Source organism: Apodemus sylvaticus, chromosome 23 (genome assembly GCF_947179515.1).
Source record: "Apodemus sylvaticus chromosome 23, mApoSyl1.1, whole genome shotgun sequence".
NCBI lineage: Eukaryota > Metazoa > Chordata > Mammalia > Rodentia > Muridae > Apodemus > Apodemus sylvaticus.
Window position 1 is genome coordinate 46,286,168 of NC_067494.1, and position 13,530 is coordinate 46,299,697.

The 13,530-nt window shown below is 50.4% G+C and overlaps 1 protein-coding gene across 2 annotated transcripts in view; it reads left to right on the forward strand.

The window, feature by feature from the left end:
- The window catches only part of Rps6ka2 (ribosomal protein S6 kinase A2), a 233,631-nt gene that overhangs the window by 146,813 nt on the left and 73,288 nt on the right, over positions 1–13,530 (forward strand). For both annotated transcript variants that reach the window (XM_052169909.1, XM_052169908.1), the window contains exons 2-3: positions 4,784–4,900; positions 13,244–13,325. In XM_052169909.1, the coding sequence (XP_052025869.1) occupies positions 13,295–13,325 (31 nt within the window). In that variant the 5' untranslated portion in view covers positions 4,784–4,900; positions 13,244–13,294. The remainder of the gene's footprint in view (positions 1–4,783; positions 4,901–13,243; positions 13,326–13,530) is intronic.

Consider the following 13,530-nt stretch of genomic DNA (forward strand, 5'->3'; position numbering starts at 1 on the left):
TAGGGCCTTCGGAAGAGCAATCGGTGTTCTTCATGGCTGAGCCCCAAGCCATTCCTTTTAACCACTTTTCTTGCTTTGTGTTAAGAGGGCAAACAAAAAAAAAGTCACTAGTAAAGTGACCAAGGAGCTAGGTGGGCCCACAGCACACAACCAGTCCAATATGGAAGCTGGACACAGGCAGTTATTTCAATGTCTGTTCCTGCGCTAAGGCGCTGAAGCCGTCGGTGTCCACGGGGCTAGTAGGGCCCTGTGCATCAGCCCTGCTGATGACATTAGGCCTCTGCTCAGACCCCAGTCCACGGGTCAGGGTTTTGGGGGGTCCTGCACTGTCGCTGTATGCCTCCAAAACCAGTTAGAATAGGGTTTCCTTGAGTTCCGGAAACGCCAGCAGACTTCTCCCCCGATAATCCAGATAGGCACACTCCCTGGATGATATCCGGTCTGCTTTATCTAGAATAAGTAATCGACGTTTTGACCAGAGGTGGACCATCAGTAGTGCCTCACGTGGGGTGGACAGGGTGTGCGATCTCTCCGTGGCATGTGTATCTGGATGCACGGGATGGACTATTTTGCCAAACCTCAAGTTGATGATGACTTTTTGGAGTTGTTCCAAAGGAGTTTCCTCAAACTCAAAAATGTATGTATAATGTAAACAGTGGTCTCAGGGTAATAGAAAGTTCTCAACTCTTCTCAGTCTGCAGATAGGGAGGGTTAAGGGTGGTGAGACCATGTGCACCCCAACCCTGGATGTTGTCTTGAGCTGGGTGTCCTACAGAGGCTAACACTTAAACTACCCCACAAGGTGTCCCTTGTAGGTGCTTAGAGAGTAGATGCTGTGTAGACATTTTGCTGGGTAGACAGTGGGAGAATATACAGTTGGTGCAATACACGTCTCGTGCTGTGGAGGAACATATGGTCCCTGAGGTGGGTGATGGGAATCCCAGTGGCTTCTGGGAGAGTTGGCTAGGCCAGCCTGCTTCTTCCAAACCGTGATAACAGGTGCAGGGATGAAAGAGCTCAGGGCGGAATCCACCCGTGGGATGTCACAGAGGGCTGCAACTGGCCGGCCTCGCTGTAGAGCTTTGTGCTTGGTATTCCTAGAGAAGTGGAAATGTGCTCTCAGGAGTTACCTGTGTTGAGAGTCTCACCGGGATGCGGCTGTGGGGCTACAGCTCCGCTTTGTCCCTTCTCTTCACAGCCTTCATTTCTGCCTGTCACTTGAAGCCTGTAATTGGCGGTTCGTGCCGGCTTCAGTAAATACCTTTGTTCTGCTTGAGTCTTCCTTCCCTGCCAGGTTCCCAGCTCTGACAGACCAAGCACGGAGAGACAATAGCGGCATGTCGGGGGTGGGGGTGGGGGTGGGGGTGGGGCTGGGGGACTGCACTGGGAAGCTCAGAGCTAAATCCATTTATTTTCTTTTTGCTCAATATGTCATAATCTTTTTAAAAATGTGAAATAGCTGAGTTGACTACAACAAAAGGAGAAGAAAGAAAAGGCAGAGGAGAGAGGGAGGAGGGCAGGAGAAACGAAGGGGGAGGGGCCGAGAAAGTTATTTAGTAGATTCTTTTCCGTGAGGTTTCTGTCCGAAAGTTTTCTTCAGTTTCAGAAACGGGTAAACCACGTGCTGAGTTCTGAAGCCCGTGGCTGCTTTGGTCTGGGTTCTGCTGTGACAGTCACTGCTGTATGTCTACAGCCAGGCAGCAGCGCCACGCCCATTCTGACACTTTCTTCTCCTCAAGGATCCCAAAGAAGGTCAGCTTCTAGCAGGAAGCTGAGCACACAGCCAAAGGATAGAGACAGGAGACAGAGGCCTCTCTCAGCCTGTCTGTCACTCAGGAACCACGGCCCAGGAGACCTCCTGCGGGGATTTCACAGGCAGGGTGTGCACCCAGCAAACAGATGCAGAAGTGTCTGCCCTGCTGTGCTGGAAAGGAAAAATCATTTCTCAGGTCCTTATCAGGAAAGTGAGATAAACGCAGCACATTTGATTCAGAGGTCTGTGATTGACTCTGAGCCTCGATTTTATACTATATTATTATTATTATTTATTATTATTATTTATGAGTATACATATGCAGTGTGTGTGCAGTGTTCTCAGAGGACAGAGGAACGTGTAGGAACTCCTGGAGTTGGAACGGGTGGGTGGTTGTGAGCCGCCTAACATGAGCTCTGGTCTTCTAGAGGCTGAGCACCCTTGACCGCTGAGCCGCCTCTCCCGCTGCCACGTCGCCTTTAAAGGCTTGTTTGTTAGTTTCCAAGATTGATCCCAAGCCCACCGCAGCTCTCCTTCTCCTCTAAACATCTCGGCCCCTGGATTGGTGCACAGTAGTGCACCGGGACCCCCACCGCGCACCTTATTGGAGACCCTGTCCCAAGTAGTCACGCTTCCGTGGAGCCAAGAACACTGGGCTTCTTTTTCTACCCTTTTCCTTTGCACCTGCAAAGTAGTCACACCACTGTTCCCACCCTTTTCTCCTTGCAGCAGGTTATTTAATCGTATCTGTTTTAGTTTTAGCTAAACGTGAGATCTCATTAGTATAGCCGGGTGGGATAATGGTGAGCCTTGGGAGTAGGCACATCTGGGGAGGTGGCGGTGTAGCATCTGGTCTTCTTATATAGAGAGACAAATTGTCCTCTTGATTAGCTTTACCTCTCTGGAGAAGAAATGTGGAAAGACGAGAGGGAATGAATTGCTTAGGTACCATCAGTTACACAGTTACAGTTTACCCAGCAGCACCCTAGTAGGCCTTAGCTTCCAGATGGACAGAGGAGCAGAGGGCTGACTGGACTCAGAAGTCCCAAAGGAAGACAGGTTCAGGACTGGAGAGATGGCTCAGTGGTTAAGAGCACCGACTGCTCTTCCAGAGGTTGTAAGTTCAATTCCCAGCAACCACATGGTGGCTCACAAAACATCTGTAATGGGGTCTGGCGCCCTCTTCTGGTGTGTCTGAAGAGAGCAGTGGTGGTGTACTCGTGTAAATAAAATAAATGTTTAGGGGACAAAAAGGTAGACAGGTTCAGGGAGCAAAGCGCGTTTTAGGTTTTCCTCTCCTTCACATCCATTGTCTCTCCCACCTGGCCTTCTGTCACCGCCCTTCAGTCTCTCTTTCTCTTTTTTGTTCCATGTGTCAGTTTATTTATCCTCCTCTGGTCTCTGTTCTATTCAATATAATGAAATTAAAATACAATTATATCATTCCCCCTCCCTCTCCTAGCCCTCACCCCACCCCTGTACACTACCTCACTGCCTCTCAAACTCACGTCCCCTTCGCAACTGTTAATATTACGTCTATGTCTATGTGCCCGAATGCATGGCCACTCGCTGAGTCATTCCAGAGCTTTTGCATGTATGTGATTTCAGGGCTGACCAGTTGGAATTAGATGACCCGTTAAGGAACAGGTGTAAACCAGCTTCTGCCCACCCCCCCCAATCCCCCGCCCCACCCCTACCCCTACTCCCGCCCCCCAGAGGTTCTTAGCTGCCTGTCGTCAGGGGGTGGTACCTGTCGTCGGGGTGGGGGCTGTAGTCAGGGAGTGGGGCCCGTGAGATTTCTGCCCTTCTACAGTGTTGCCCATTGCTTCCTTGTTCCGGTCCTGTTCAGGGAGCCATATTGCTGAGGTACCACGAGTGTAGGTAGCTTCGCTGTCCTTTCTGCTTTACACGCCTGTGTGCATGTATTTATATATATGGATACACACACACACACACACACACACACACACACACACACACGCACACACATGCATGCACGCTACAGACTAAATCTGTATCTGAGACAGTACATGTAGTTTATACAACAAACCGGTAGCCAACATTCTAACCAGAGAAAAACCTAAACACTTCCTCTACGGTTGGGGATGAGACTCGATGTTGCTCTGACTGTGATTATTCAGTGAAGTCCCCAGAACCTTAGCTGCAGTGAACACAACAAGAGAAAAGCCGTAAAGGAGATAAACAAGAAAGAAAGAAGTCTAACCAGCCCTGCTTGGGGCTTGCTCGTATAGCTGCTTCTGTGACTGTCCTTCCTACCTCCTGCTCCCCTAGACCATTCTGGAACCCTGGACCCATTCAGTAGGATTTCTTAGGGCTCATTGTCATCCAAGGCACGCAGAGGTGACCCTTGCCTCTGGTTTCTTTCTCGAAAGTCACGAGATGATATCTGTGTAAGTGGAGCTGGCGTCTGGCCTTGAAACCAGCTGCTTTTCCCAAACATCGAGTTATTTTTAAGAGTCCGGCTCCCTCTCTGACCCCCACCCTGCTCTGATTTCTCTCTCTCCTTCCCCCTCCTTCCCCTCTCCATGTGTTCCTGACCAGCCTTACCCCCCTCCTTCTCTATTCCCCCTTTCGCTGCCTCTACTCCCTTCTCAACCCCCACCCCCATTCCCATGCTCCCAAATAAACTTTTTTATGCTTAAAAAAAAAAGTCTTGTTCTCAGGCCCTGTGCCAGAAACCTGCATGTAGTGCGATTCATGACACAGATCATGTCCTGGCCCCCGGGGGAGTTGCAGAGATCCCCAACGCAACTATTTCAACTGTTAACTGCCAAACGATGTTCGTGGAGAATACATTCAGGTTTCTCTGTGGTGTTGGTGAGAGGTGACAGAAACCTATGGAAGAGAGAAAGCAATAAAAGCTTGCCTGCCAGTTACGGCACACCATCTCAACCCCCATTCTGGAACCTCCCAGAGCAAACAACTTTCTCAGATTTAGGGGTACAGATGGCTTGAAGGCGAGGAGGGGTCCTGGCTGTGTCCTAACCACACGTTACTGCTGTCTTGCAGGAAGAAGGCATTGTGAAGGAGATTGACATTAGCAGTCATGTGAAGGAAGGCTTTGAGAAGGCAGACCCCTCCCAGTTCGAGCTGCTAAAGGTTTTAGGACAAGGGTCGTATGGAAAGGTGAGTCGGACGGATCAACAGACGGATCAACCCGGTGGGCTGGCATCGGATGGACGCAAAGGCCGTACTGGCTGAATCTGGCAGAGTTCGGGCACGAGCCTGCCCACATCAGTGGAGCCTGTGTTTGTCAGACTCGTGAGCCGTGAAGAGCCAGATCACCCACATTCTCACGCTCCTCAGGGTCCTCTTGGTTTGTGGTCATTACTGAAGGGGCCAAATTACCCTATTTCAGCCAGGGAGTCTTGGGAAGGGCATCTGCCACAGCTATTTTTGAAAATTAAGTGACCTTCTCCCGATTAGTCTAGATAGCTGTCACTCAAGAGTTAGGAAGACCGGGATTTGGAGTCTGTCTCCTCACCTCACCTGGTCAATGACACAGTAGTTTTGATACTTGATACCTTGGTTTCCTCACTTGTAAAATAAACTAACCAGTGTATTTTATATCGTTTTGCTGTGGGTTAGATTAGCCACAAGCAGGAAGGGCTCACGTGCTGGGCCTCTCCACATTCTTATATCCACAGCGATGGCCGCTGATCCCTTTCAGGAGATGGGAGATGCCGGCTCATTCCTGTGCCCCGTCCACGCACAGTCTGTGCTGGAGGAGCAGCTAGACGGACCCACACTGATAGCCTAAGAGCTGAAGGGCCCCGCGTAGACCAGGAAGCCAACACTCCCCAAGGTGTGACCAGAACTTTCCCGGCGCTTGAGAATAACTATTTTTGTGTTGCATGTGGATGTTTGCCGAATCTTGCCAGTCTTCACATGACTGTGCTAGAGGAGGGTGGGCTCAGTCCAGTCTGACTCAAGTGCAGGAGCAAGAGTCCTGAGGTTTGGAGTGATCTCTCACTGACCCCATTCATTTGATTGTGTTTATGAGGCAGGACGCTTCCTTCCTTCCTTCTTTCTACATGGTCAGGCCACAAGGAGCCTGTTTATACTTGTGTATATTCCCAGTATAATCATGAGGTTTACAAAGTGGATGCTTAGTAGGGTCCTGAGGTTTATAGAAGGAGGAGGAAAATAAAGCTCTGTCTCTCCTATGTCCACAGCTATTACTGTAACCTGAAAACAGAGCCTGTCAGCGTTGTCAGCAGAGCGGCTCAACATTAATAAAAAGTAGAGAGAGACTGGGAGATATTTTTTTTTCTTCAAGAGTCTGAATTTGAAAACACAGACAAGGGCTCTTTCCCTTCCCTGCCTGCACTAAGCGCTGTCTCCTGAGGGAGAAGCCTCTTCTGGTATAAGCTCGTGTGAGTGGAGCCATTCTTTCCCAGGACGGAAGTTCTGCCGTGGGCTGGGGTTGATGGCTCCTTCTGGGTCACTCCTGTTTTATTGTGCCTGCTGCAGCTCCATCCCAAAGCAGAAGCACCGAGTTCCTGGGGAAAAGGAAACTGGGCGTTCCCCAAGCACCACAGAGGTGTGTCGAAAGCCTGAGTGTCCGGTCAGCAGCCACCTGAACGGTAGCTGCCCTGAACCTGGACGTGTCTTGTTCAGGAATGGGGCCATTAAAAATATAGCTAAGAAGGAGGTCTGATGATACGGAATAGTTGATAGAGAGAACTTACCTTGTACTCGGCAAGCCCGGGGTTCAGTTCCCAGTGCTGTATCAACTGGACGTGAGGGGAACACAGCTGTAATCTCTGCACTCTGGAGACAGAGCCAGGAAGATCAGAAGGTCAGTCATTCACAATGGCTTATTGAGGTAAACCTGGGCTACATGAGATCCTGAGTTCAAGACCAGCATTGGCTACTTGAGATCCTGAATTAAAAATATAACGGAAGAGGAAAGGTTTTTCCCAAGCTGTTCATTCATTTTATACTTTAACTTCGCTTTAAAAAAAAAACATTTCTAAGCCAGGCAGTGGTGGCCCACGCCTTTAATCCCAGCACGTGGGAGGCAGAGGCAGGCGGATTTCTGAGTTCAAGGCTAGGCTGGTCTACAGAGTGAGTTCCAGGATAGCCTGGGCTATGCTGAGAAACCCTGCCTTCAAAACAAAACAAAACAAAACAAAAAAAGCATTGTTGATATAGAGATGCTAATGCCAGGCTACACAGCCCACTCTTCAGTTTCTAATCTTATTTGGGCAGGTGGGACAAAAGACTGCAGCCGGGCCAGTACCCTCCGGGGGAAGGGAAAAGGAGGCAGCGGAAGAGTCTGCTCCTGTGGGTGTCACACCTGAGATCCAGCTCTGTCTCAGACAGGGAGGAGACCAGGCTGGGAGTCTAGAAAGAAGCGGGTCACTCTGGAGACTCCCTCAGGCTTTCCTGGTCCCTGCACAGCAGCCAAGGGGCTCACAAATCCTGCCTCGTTCATCCTTACAGGTTTTCTTTTTTCACGAGAGCAGCACGAGCAGCCCACTGGGGAAGGCACCCTGGTCTGACTGACGGCTCCACACATCCAATCCCTGCTCTGCAGGCAAATGCATGGTGTCCTTATACTTGTTGGGCAGGTGTATTTCCTCTCCGTGGAAGGCCCTGGTCTGCTCTATTGTCTGGTTGCCATGGGTCCCAGTGCAGGCCATGCTTGGAAATCCTGACCCCAGCATGGGTCAACTGGCCCATCACTGGGCCTACTGTCCCACCTTTCTTACCTGGGTGACTGACACAATGGAAAAGAAAACCATGTTGGCCCTGGATCTCAGCAGAGGTCCACTGAAATCCAGCTGCGCGCCTGTCTCTGCTCATGCTCCCTGATTATGCAGAACCTCAGAGTCGGGAAACTCGGGCTGGAATTTCAGGCAGCAGTTGAGTCTCATCTGCATTGGGTCCCCATGCCAGAGTACCCCAGAACCTGAATGCCCTAAGCCCGGAGACTGGTTTTACATGGTACCCCATGTCCCGGACACACATGGCTTAGTTCTGTAGCGTGTGCAGAGCATGGTGTGTGGAGTCTTTCTGACGCAGTGTCTTCTCAGCTGTGTTGGGCTATAGCCCATCGGCATTGCATGAGTCCTGGGGTACCCGGGCTTGGAACAAGAGGGAGGTGAGGAAAATACCCTCTGCCTTCAAAAGAAAAGTGATCTCCTCTTAGGAGAGTGACAAAGCCCGGTCCTGCGTTCCAGTGCTGGGTGGGGTGGTGAAGACTGGCCACTCTAGGGTGGAGGTGTGGAGGATCTACCAGAGCCTGTGGCTGGGCGGAGACCTCCCACCTCTTCCAGCTCCCCACAGCTCCCCTCTAGCGAGAAATACCAGAGGAGGAGTGTATGCTCTCTCCCCTTTCCTTTAAAATTTCCTGGAGTGTGGCAAATTGTGAGTCCCACATTCTGAGAAGGGAAAAAGCTGACATTTTTAAATGCCCTTGCTTTTCTATAACCGAACAGTGACATTACATGAGTGGAGCTCTAAACGCCCTCTTTTGAGGGAGGTGGTTGCCTGAGGGTTCCCAGAAAGTAGCCATGCTTCTTGGGCTCAGCCCCAGAGCATCCTGCTGTGTGAGGTCCCCTTGTCAGACTGAAAATGTGGTGTTGCTAAGAGCATCAGGCAGTGGTGTCTTCCATTGCAGTGATCCTGAGAATGAGTGAGTGAGTGAGTGAGTGAGTGAGTGTGTGTGTGTGTGTGTGTGTGTAGAACTTGTTGTGAAAGTGGGACAGGTCTTTGCACACCGCAGCACACCTGGTTGCTGGGAACATGTAGGCAGTCAGCGCACCAGCTCCTGGGAACACCAGGGGCACAGTCAGCACACACCACTGCTGGGAGCATCCGGCACAGCAGCTATAGTTGCTGAAATCATCAGAGTTACTCCAGGCTTTCTCACTGCATTCAGATAAATTTCTAAATTATATAAGCTGAGGAGCAGGAAAGAGATCGCATGCCTCGCCTGAGCGCTGTCTCTGTCTCCGCTGCCGTGGGAACTCAGTCCTCTGCCTGCACAACCATGCCCCTTCTCTTAGGAGGCCTGTCTGTCTGCCTCTCTAGTCACCTTACGGAGAGCTGTGGCACATAGCTCTAATTCTTGGCACTTAGTAGGAGCCTATTAGCAGCGACAGAGTACAGCTGTTTCTGTATGCCTTTTAAAAATCAGAAACCATGCTTTAAAACAGATGAACGAGAGATGGCTCAGTGGTTAAGAGCTCTGGCTGCTCTTCCAGAGGTCCTGAGTTCAATTCCCAGCAACCATATGGTGGCTCCCAACCATCTGTAATGAGATCTGATGCCTTCTTCTGTGTGCCTGAAGACAGCAACTGTGTACTGAAATAAATAAAATAAGTAAAAAACAAAACAAAACAGATGAATGTAAGCAGTAGCCTTTGTTGTCAGTGGTTTCATCATTAAAATCTGAAATACAACAAGGATAGAAATTTTCAGTGCACATGTGCTGAGGATTGCTGTATTTTTTGAGGCCAGCCTTGTCTGCAGAGTGAGTCCATGTCTCCAAAAAATTGTAAGCGTTTTGTATGCAAGCATCTGCAGAAATAGACATCGTCTTAGTTAGTTGGTGCACTGCAGATGTGGTTTTCTGTTCGGATGCTGGTTAGACAGGAGCGCTCTCTGCAGCCATTATCGTGGCCTCCGGCCTGGCCCATGCTGTGGTGCTATAACTAAAATGTCAAAGACTAGAAATTGGACAAGTTCTAAAAAAAAGAAACCCATTGACTCATGGCTCTGGAGGCCAGGAAGGGTGTGTCGCCAGTCTATCCACCTCTGTGAGGACCTTTCTGATGTGTCCTAATGGCACAGGGCTCGCCAGCCTCTCTCCCACGCTGCTGTGTGGAGACGAGGACTGCAGGGAACTTGGGGGACACTGTTATATCATGTCACATCACAAGGGGGTGTGTGGAGGGAAACACAGAGGAAGGCCTGCCAGGCCTGAATGTGAGCACCCCACTTCCTCCTCCAGGCTTCTCCCTGCAGAATGATCTCATGACTAAGTTTCCACTATGCAAATCTTTCCCTTGGGGCTTCTGTCTCAACTATGACATGGCAGAATGGAGGGCTTCATCTGTCTACCGGCCAGAGTCTTCGGAGGGCTCGAGCAGTGACCCGGGACACTGTTCTCCCTGTGGAGGCTCGGTGACCTGGCTGCGGATACATGCATCCCTGACCCCACACATCCACATGCAACCACCACAGTAGGGTGCAGGCACAGTGAGTGCTGGCTCCTCCTCTGTGCTCAACACCCACTGACTCCAGCCTAATGACTGGCAGGGAAATGGGATGGTCCTGTGGCTACAAGACTCCGGCTTTCCGGCTCTTAGCCTCCCGTCTCTTGTGATGGAATGGATACTTAGCTGCCATGGTCTGCGTAGCACCTAGGGCCACTCATCACCACTCAGATGCGTGGCTATACCTCCTGTTCCCTCCTCCCTCCTCCCTCCTCCCTCCTGCCTCCTGCCTCCTGCCTCCTCCCTCCTCCCTCCTGCCTCCTGCCTGCCTGCCTGCCAATTCTACACTTTTTTGACAAAGTGTGGATAGATGCTGTGGGTGTCAGGAACAGGCTAGAAGAGTGAATGGAATTAAACACTGAGTCAGTTCAGACACAGGGACTTAGCAGTCAGACTCTAATGCCTTTTGCTTCCAAAAAAAAAAAAAAAAAGATCCCTTATTCCAGTGAATAAGAGACTTTGTGGCAATGAAAAAGAGAAATGCTTTTTCATTTCTACCTGCCTCCTGGGACGCTCATTCCCTACAGCAAGGGTGGCTTTGACCCAGTATGACATCGTCTAGATGTGGGGTCACGGTCAGCTGTGGGTTGCAAACCCTTTTGGAGGCTGAACAGCTTTTCACAGGGGTCACTTAAGACAATTGGAAAACACAGATATTTACAGTATAATTCATAACAGCAGCAAAATGAAGTAGCAATGAAATAATTTTATGGTTGGGGGTCAGCACAACATGAGGAACTGAATTAAAGGGCTGCAGGACTAGGAAGGCTGCGAGCCACTGGCCTTGAACAAGAGTTCTTCCACCTACAGTAACTTGTAGGGGTGTGGCAGAGCTGGGTCCAGGGCCATGTGGATCTCAGGGTCCTGTGGGTGGGTTTGGTATCTGAAATCTAGCGTGGCAGTTGTAAGCCCCAGGCTCTCTCAGGTGTGTACCATAGGTTTGTTCATCCAGACTTGGGGATGTGAACACAATCACACATGGATGTCCCATACCATTCCCAGTGACAGTGCGTCCCCATGACTTCTCAGGGCCCTTTATGTTCCCAGAGGGGCTGATCACCATACACTACGGGGCTCTTCTCTCCTGCACCTTCGCCATCGCCATCCAGCAGAGAGCACGGCATTTCCCCATGGATATCACATAGTCTCTTTTTGCTGAGGGATGTGATTTGTAGCATTGACGGTGGCTGGGAGGAGTTGGGGAGAGACAGTGCTGGGGTAGGAGGCAGCTGACTTCCCTCCAGGACACATGACGTAGGTGTGGGGTGGATACTCCCATGTGCAGATGTGCACCCTGGGCCTGGACAGTGCATCCTCCTACTTCCTCATCTGCTGTGTGCTGCTGGAATGGATGATGTCTGGGGGCCTCCCCTGGGAAGACAGCAGATACCGATTGGTCCATACCTTGTCTCTGCCCTGAGAGGCCCCGCTCGTAGTCTGCAGGTTCCTGAACATTCTCCTTGTTTGTGACAGAACCAAGAGAGTGGGGACTAATCTACCATGTGGCTAAGGGAACACGCATTCCTTCTGCGACCGCTGTTACAGAGATGCTCATGATGGTGCTGCATCCTTGGCCAGTGTGGGTTCTCTAGAGTCTGCATGGAGCTAAAAGACCCCCAAGTGCATGCAGGAGGGCTGGGCACAAGGATAGCCATTGGGAAGGGGAAATATAACAGATCCTTTTAAGGGAAAGTCCGTCCCTCTGCCCACAGCGGCACCACAGCCCAGGGTGCCCGCGTGGGTTCTGCCACCCAGCAGGGCTTACATCAGTGGAAACATTCTTTTAGGAAATCATTGCTTTGTTCATGCGTGGAACGTTCCTTTTCACGCTTAGCATTTTTCTTCGTTATTATTTCTTTCAAAAAATCAGCAATCTCGCCTTAAGTTCACCCTGTCTCCGGTATCTTTTGTTTTTGTTGATTAGTTCTTGCATCAAAAGAATGTTAAATGCCTACAGGAGTGTGCTTAAGGGCCAGCAGGAAAAAACAAAACAAAACAAAACAAAATGAAACAAAACCTGTCTGTGAGCTTCTGCTGCCCACAGCTAGGATCTTGTCCTGGCTTGTCTCATGTCATCTCGACACAAAGCTAGAATTATCTGAGAGGAGGGAACCTCAATTGAAAAAATGCCTCCATAAGATAAGGCTGAATGCAAACCTGTAGGACATTTTCTTAGTGATTGGGGTGGGGTGGGGTAGGCTAGTCCATTGCTGCCGGCTCCTACCCTGGGCTGGAGGTCCTGGGTTCTGTAAGAAAGCAGGCTGAGCAGGCCCTGGGTAGCAAGCATAGCAGCACCCCTCCGTGGCCTCCGCATCAGCTCCTGCCTTGTTTGAGTTCCTGTCCTGACTTCCTTTGATGGTGGACTGTGATGTGGAAGTGTAAGCCAAATAAATCCTTTCCTCCCCGACTTGCTTTGGTCATGGTGTTTCATCACAGAAACTTGAAGACCAATCTGGGTACGGAGAGTTCAGATAGGAGTAGCTAGTGTGTCTGGTGCAGTCTGATCTGTTTGGGTCTCCCTTCTGGTACCCAGACTGGATGCAGGATGGCGCTCTGCCCAGAGGTTTGGCAGTCTAAGTGCTGGAGATAGCCTACATTCCCTTTGTAGGAATGGCATCCTACGAAGGATTAGAGGATCCTTCATAGCCCCTTGTCGAATCCTTTAAGATCGAGTCCTATTTCATCTGATAAAGGGCTTCTAAAGATGTTCTCATAGTTCCACAGCACAGTACTGCAGGGCAGTTACAGCGGCAGGAGATTGAGACAGGCGGTCACGTCCTATCCAATCAAGAGGAACGGATGCATGATCGCTCACTTGTTTTTTTTTTTTTTAAAGATTTATTTATTTGTTATATCTAAGTACGCTGCAGCTGTCGTCAGTCACCAGAAGAGGGCATCAGATCTCTTTATGGATGGTTGTGAGCCACCATGTGGGTGCTGGGATTTGAACTCATGACCTTGGGAAGAGTAGTCGGTGCTCTTATCCACTGAGCCATCTCTCCAGCCCTTGCTAGCCTGCTGCTCATTCTCAGTCGGCTCCTCCACTCCCACACAGTGCAGCACCTCCTGCCTGTGAACATGCCACCCATAATGGCCTTGCTCTTCCCATGTCGGTTAGACACCCTTACAGGTGAACCCAATGTAGGCAGTCCTTCATGGGCTCTTCAGGCGACTCTAGGGTGTATCCAGTCAACAATTAAAGCAAACACCACAGACAGCCACTGTGTTTCCTGTTCCTTAGGTGTTCTTGGTGAGGAAGGTCACAGGATCGGACGCTGGTCAGCTCTACGCCATGAAGGTCCTGAAGAAAGCCACCTTGAAAGGTAAGGGTCCTGGGAGGGGCCAATTGCCTCTGAGCTACATCACCGCAGTCTTCTTGGGAGTTTGAGGAGGATGCTCTCCCTGCTTGGTCTTCATGGTTTCAGGAACCGCTTCCAGAGGGGGGCACTAGGCAATTGATCCCTGGTTGGTAATAAGCTCTGGACCATTCCCGGGTGCTGTAAGTATCCCCGCAAGTTTCTTCAGTTC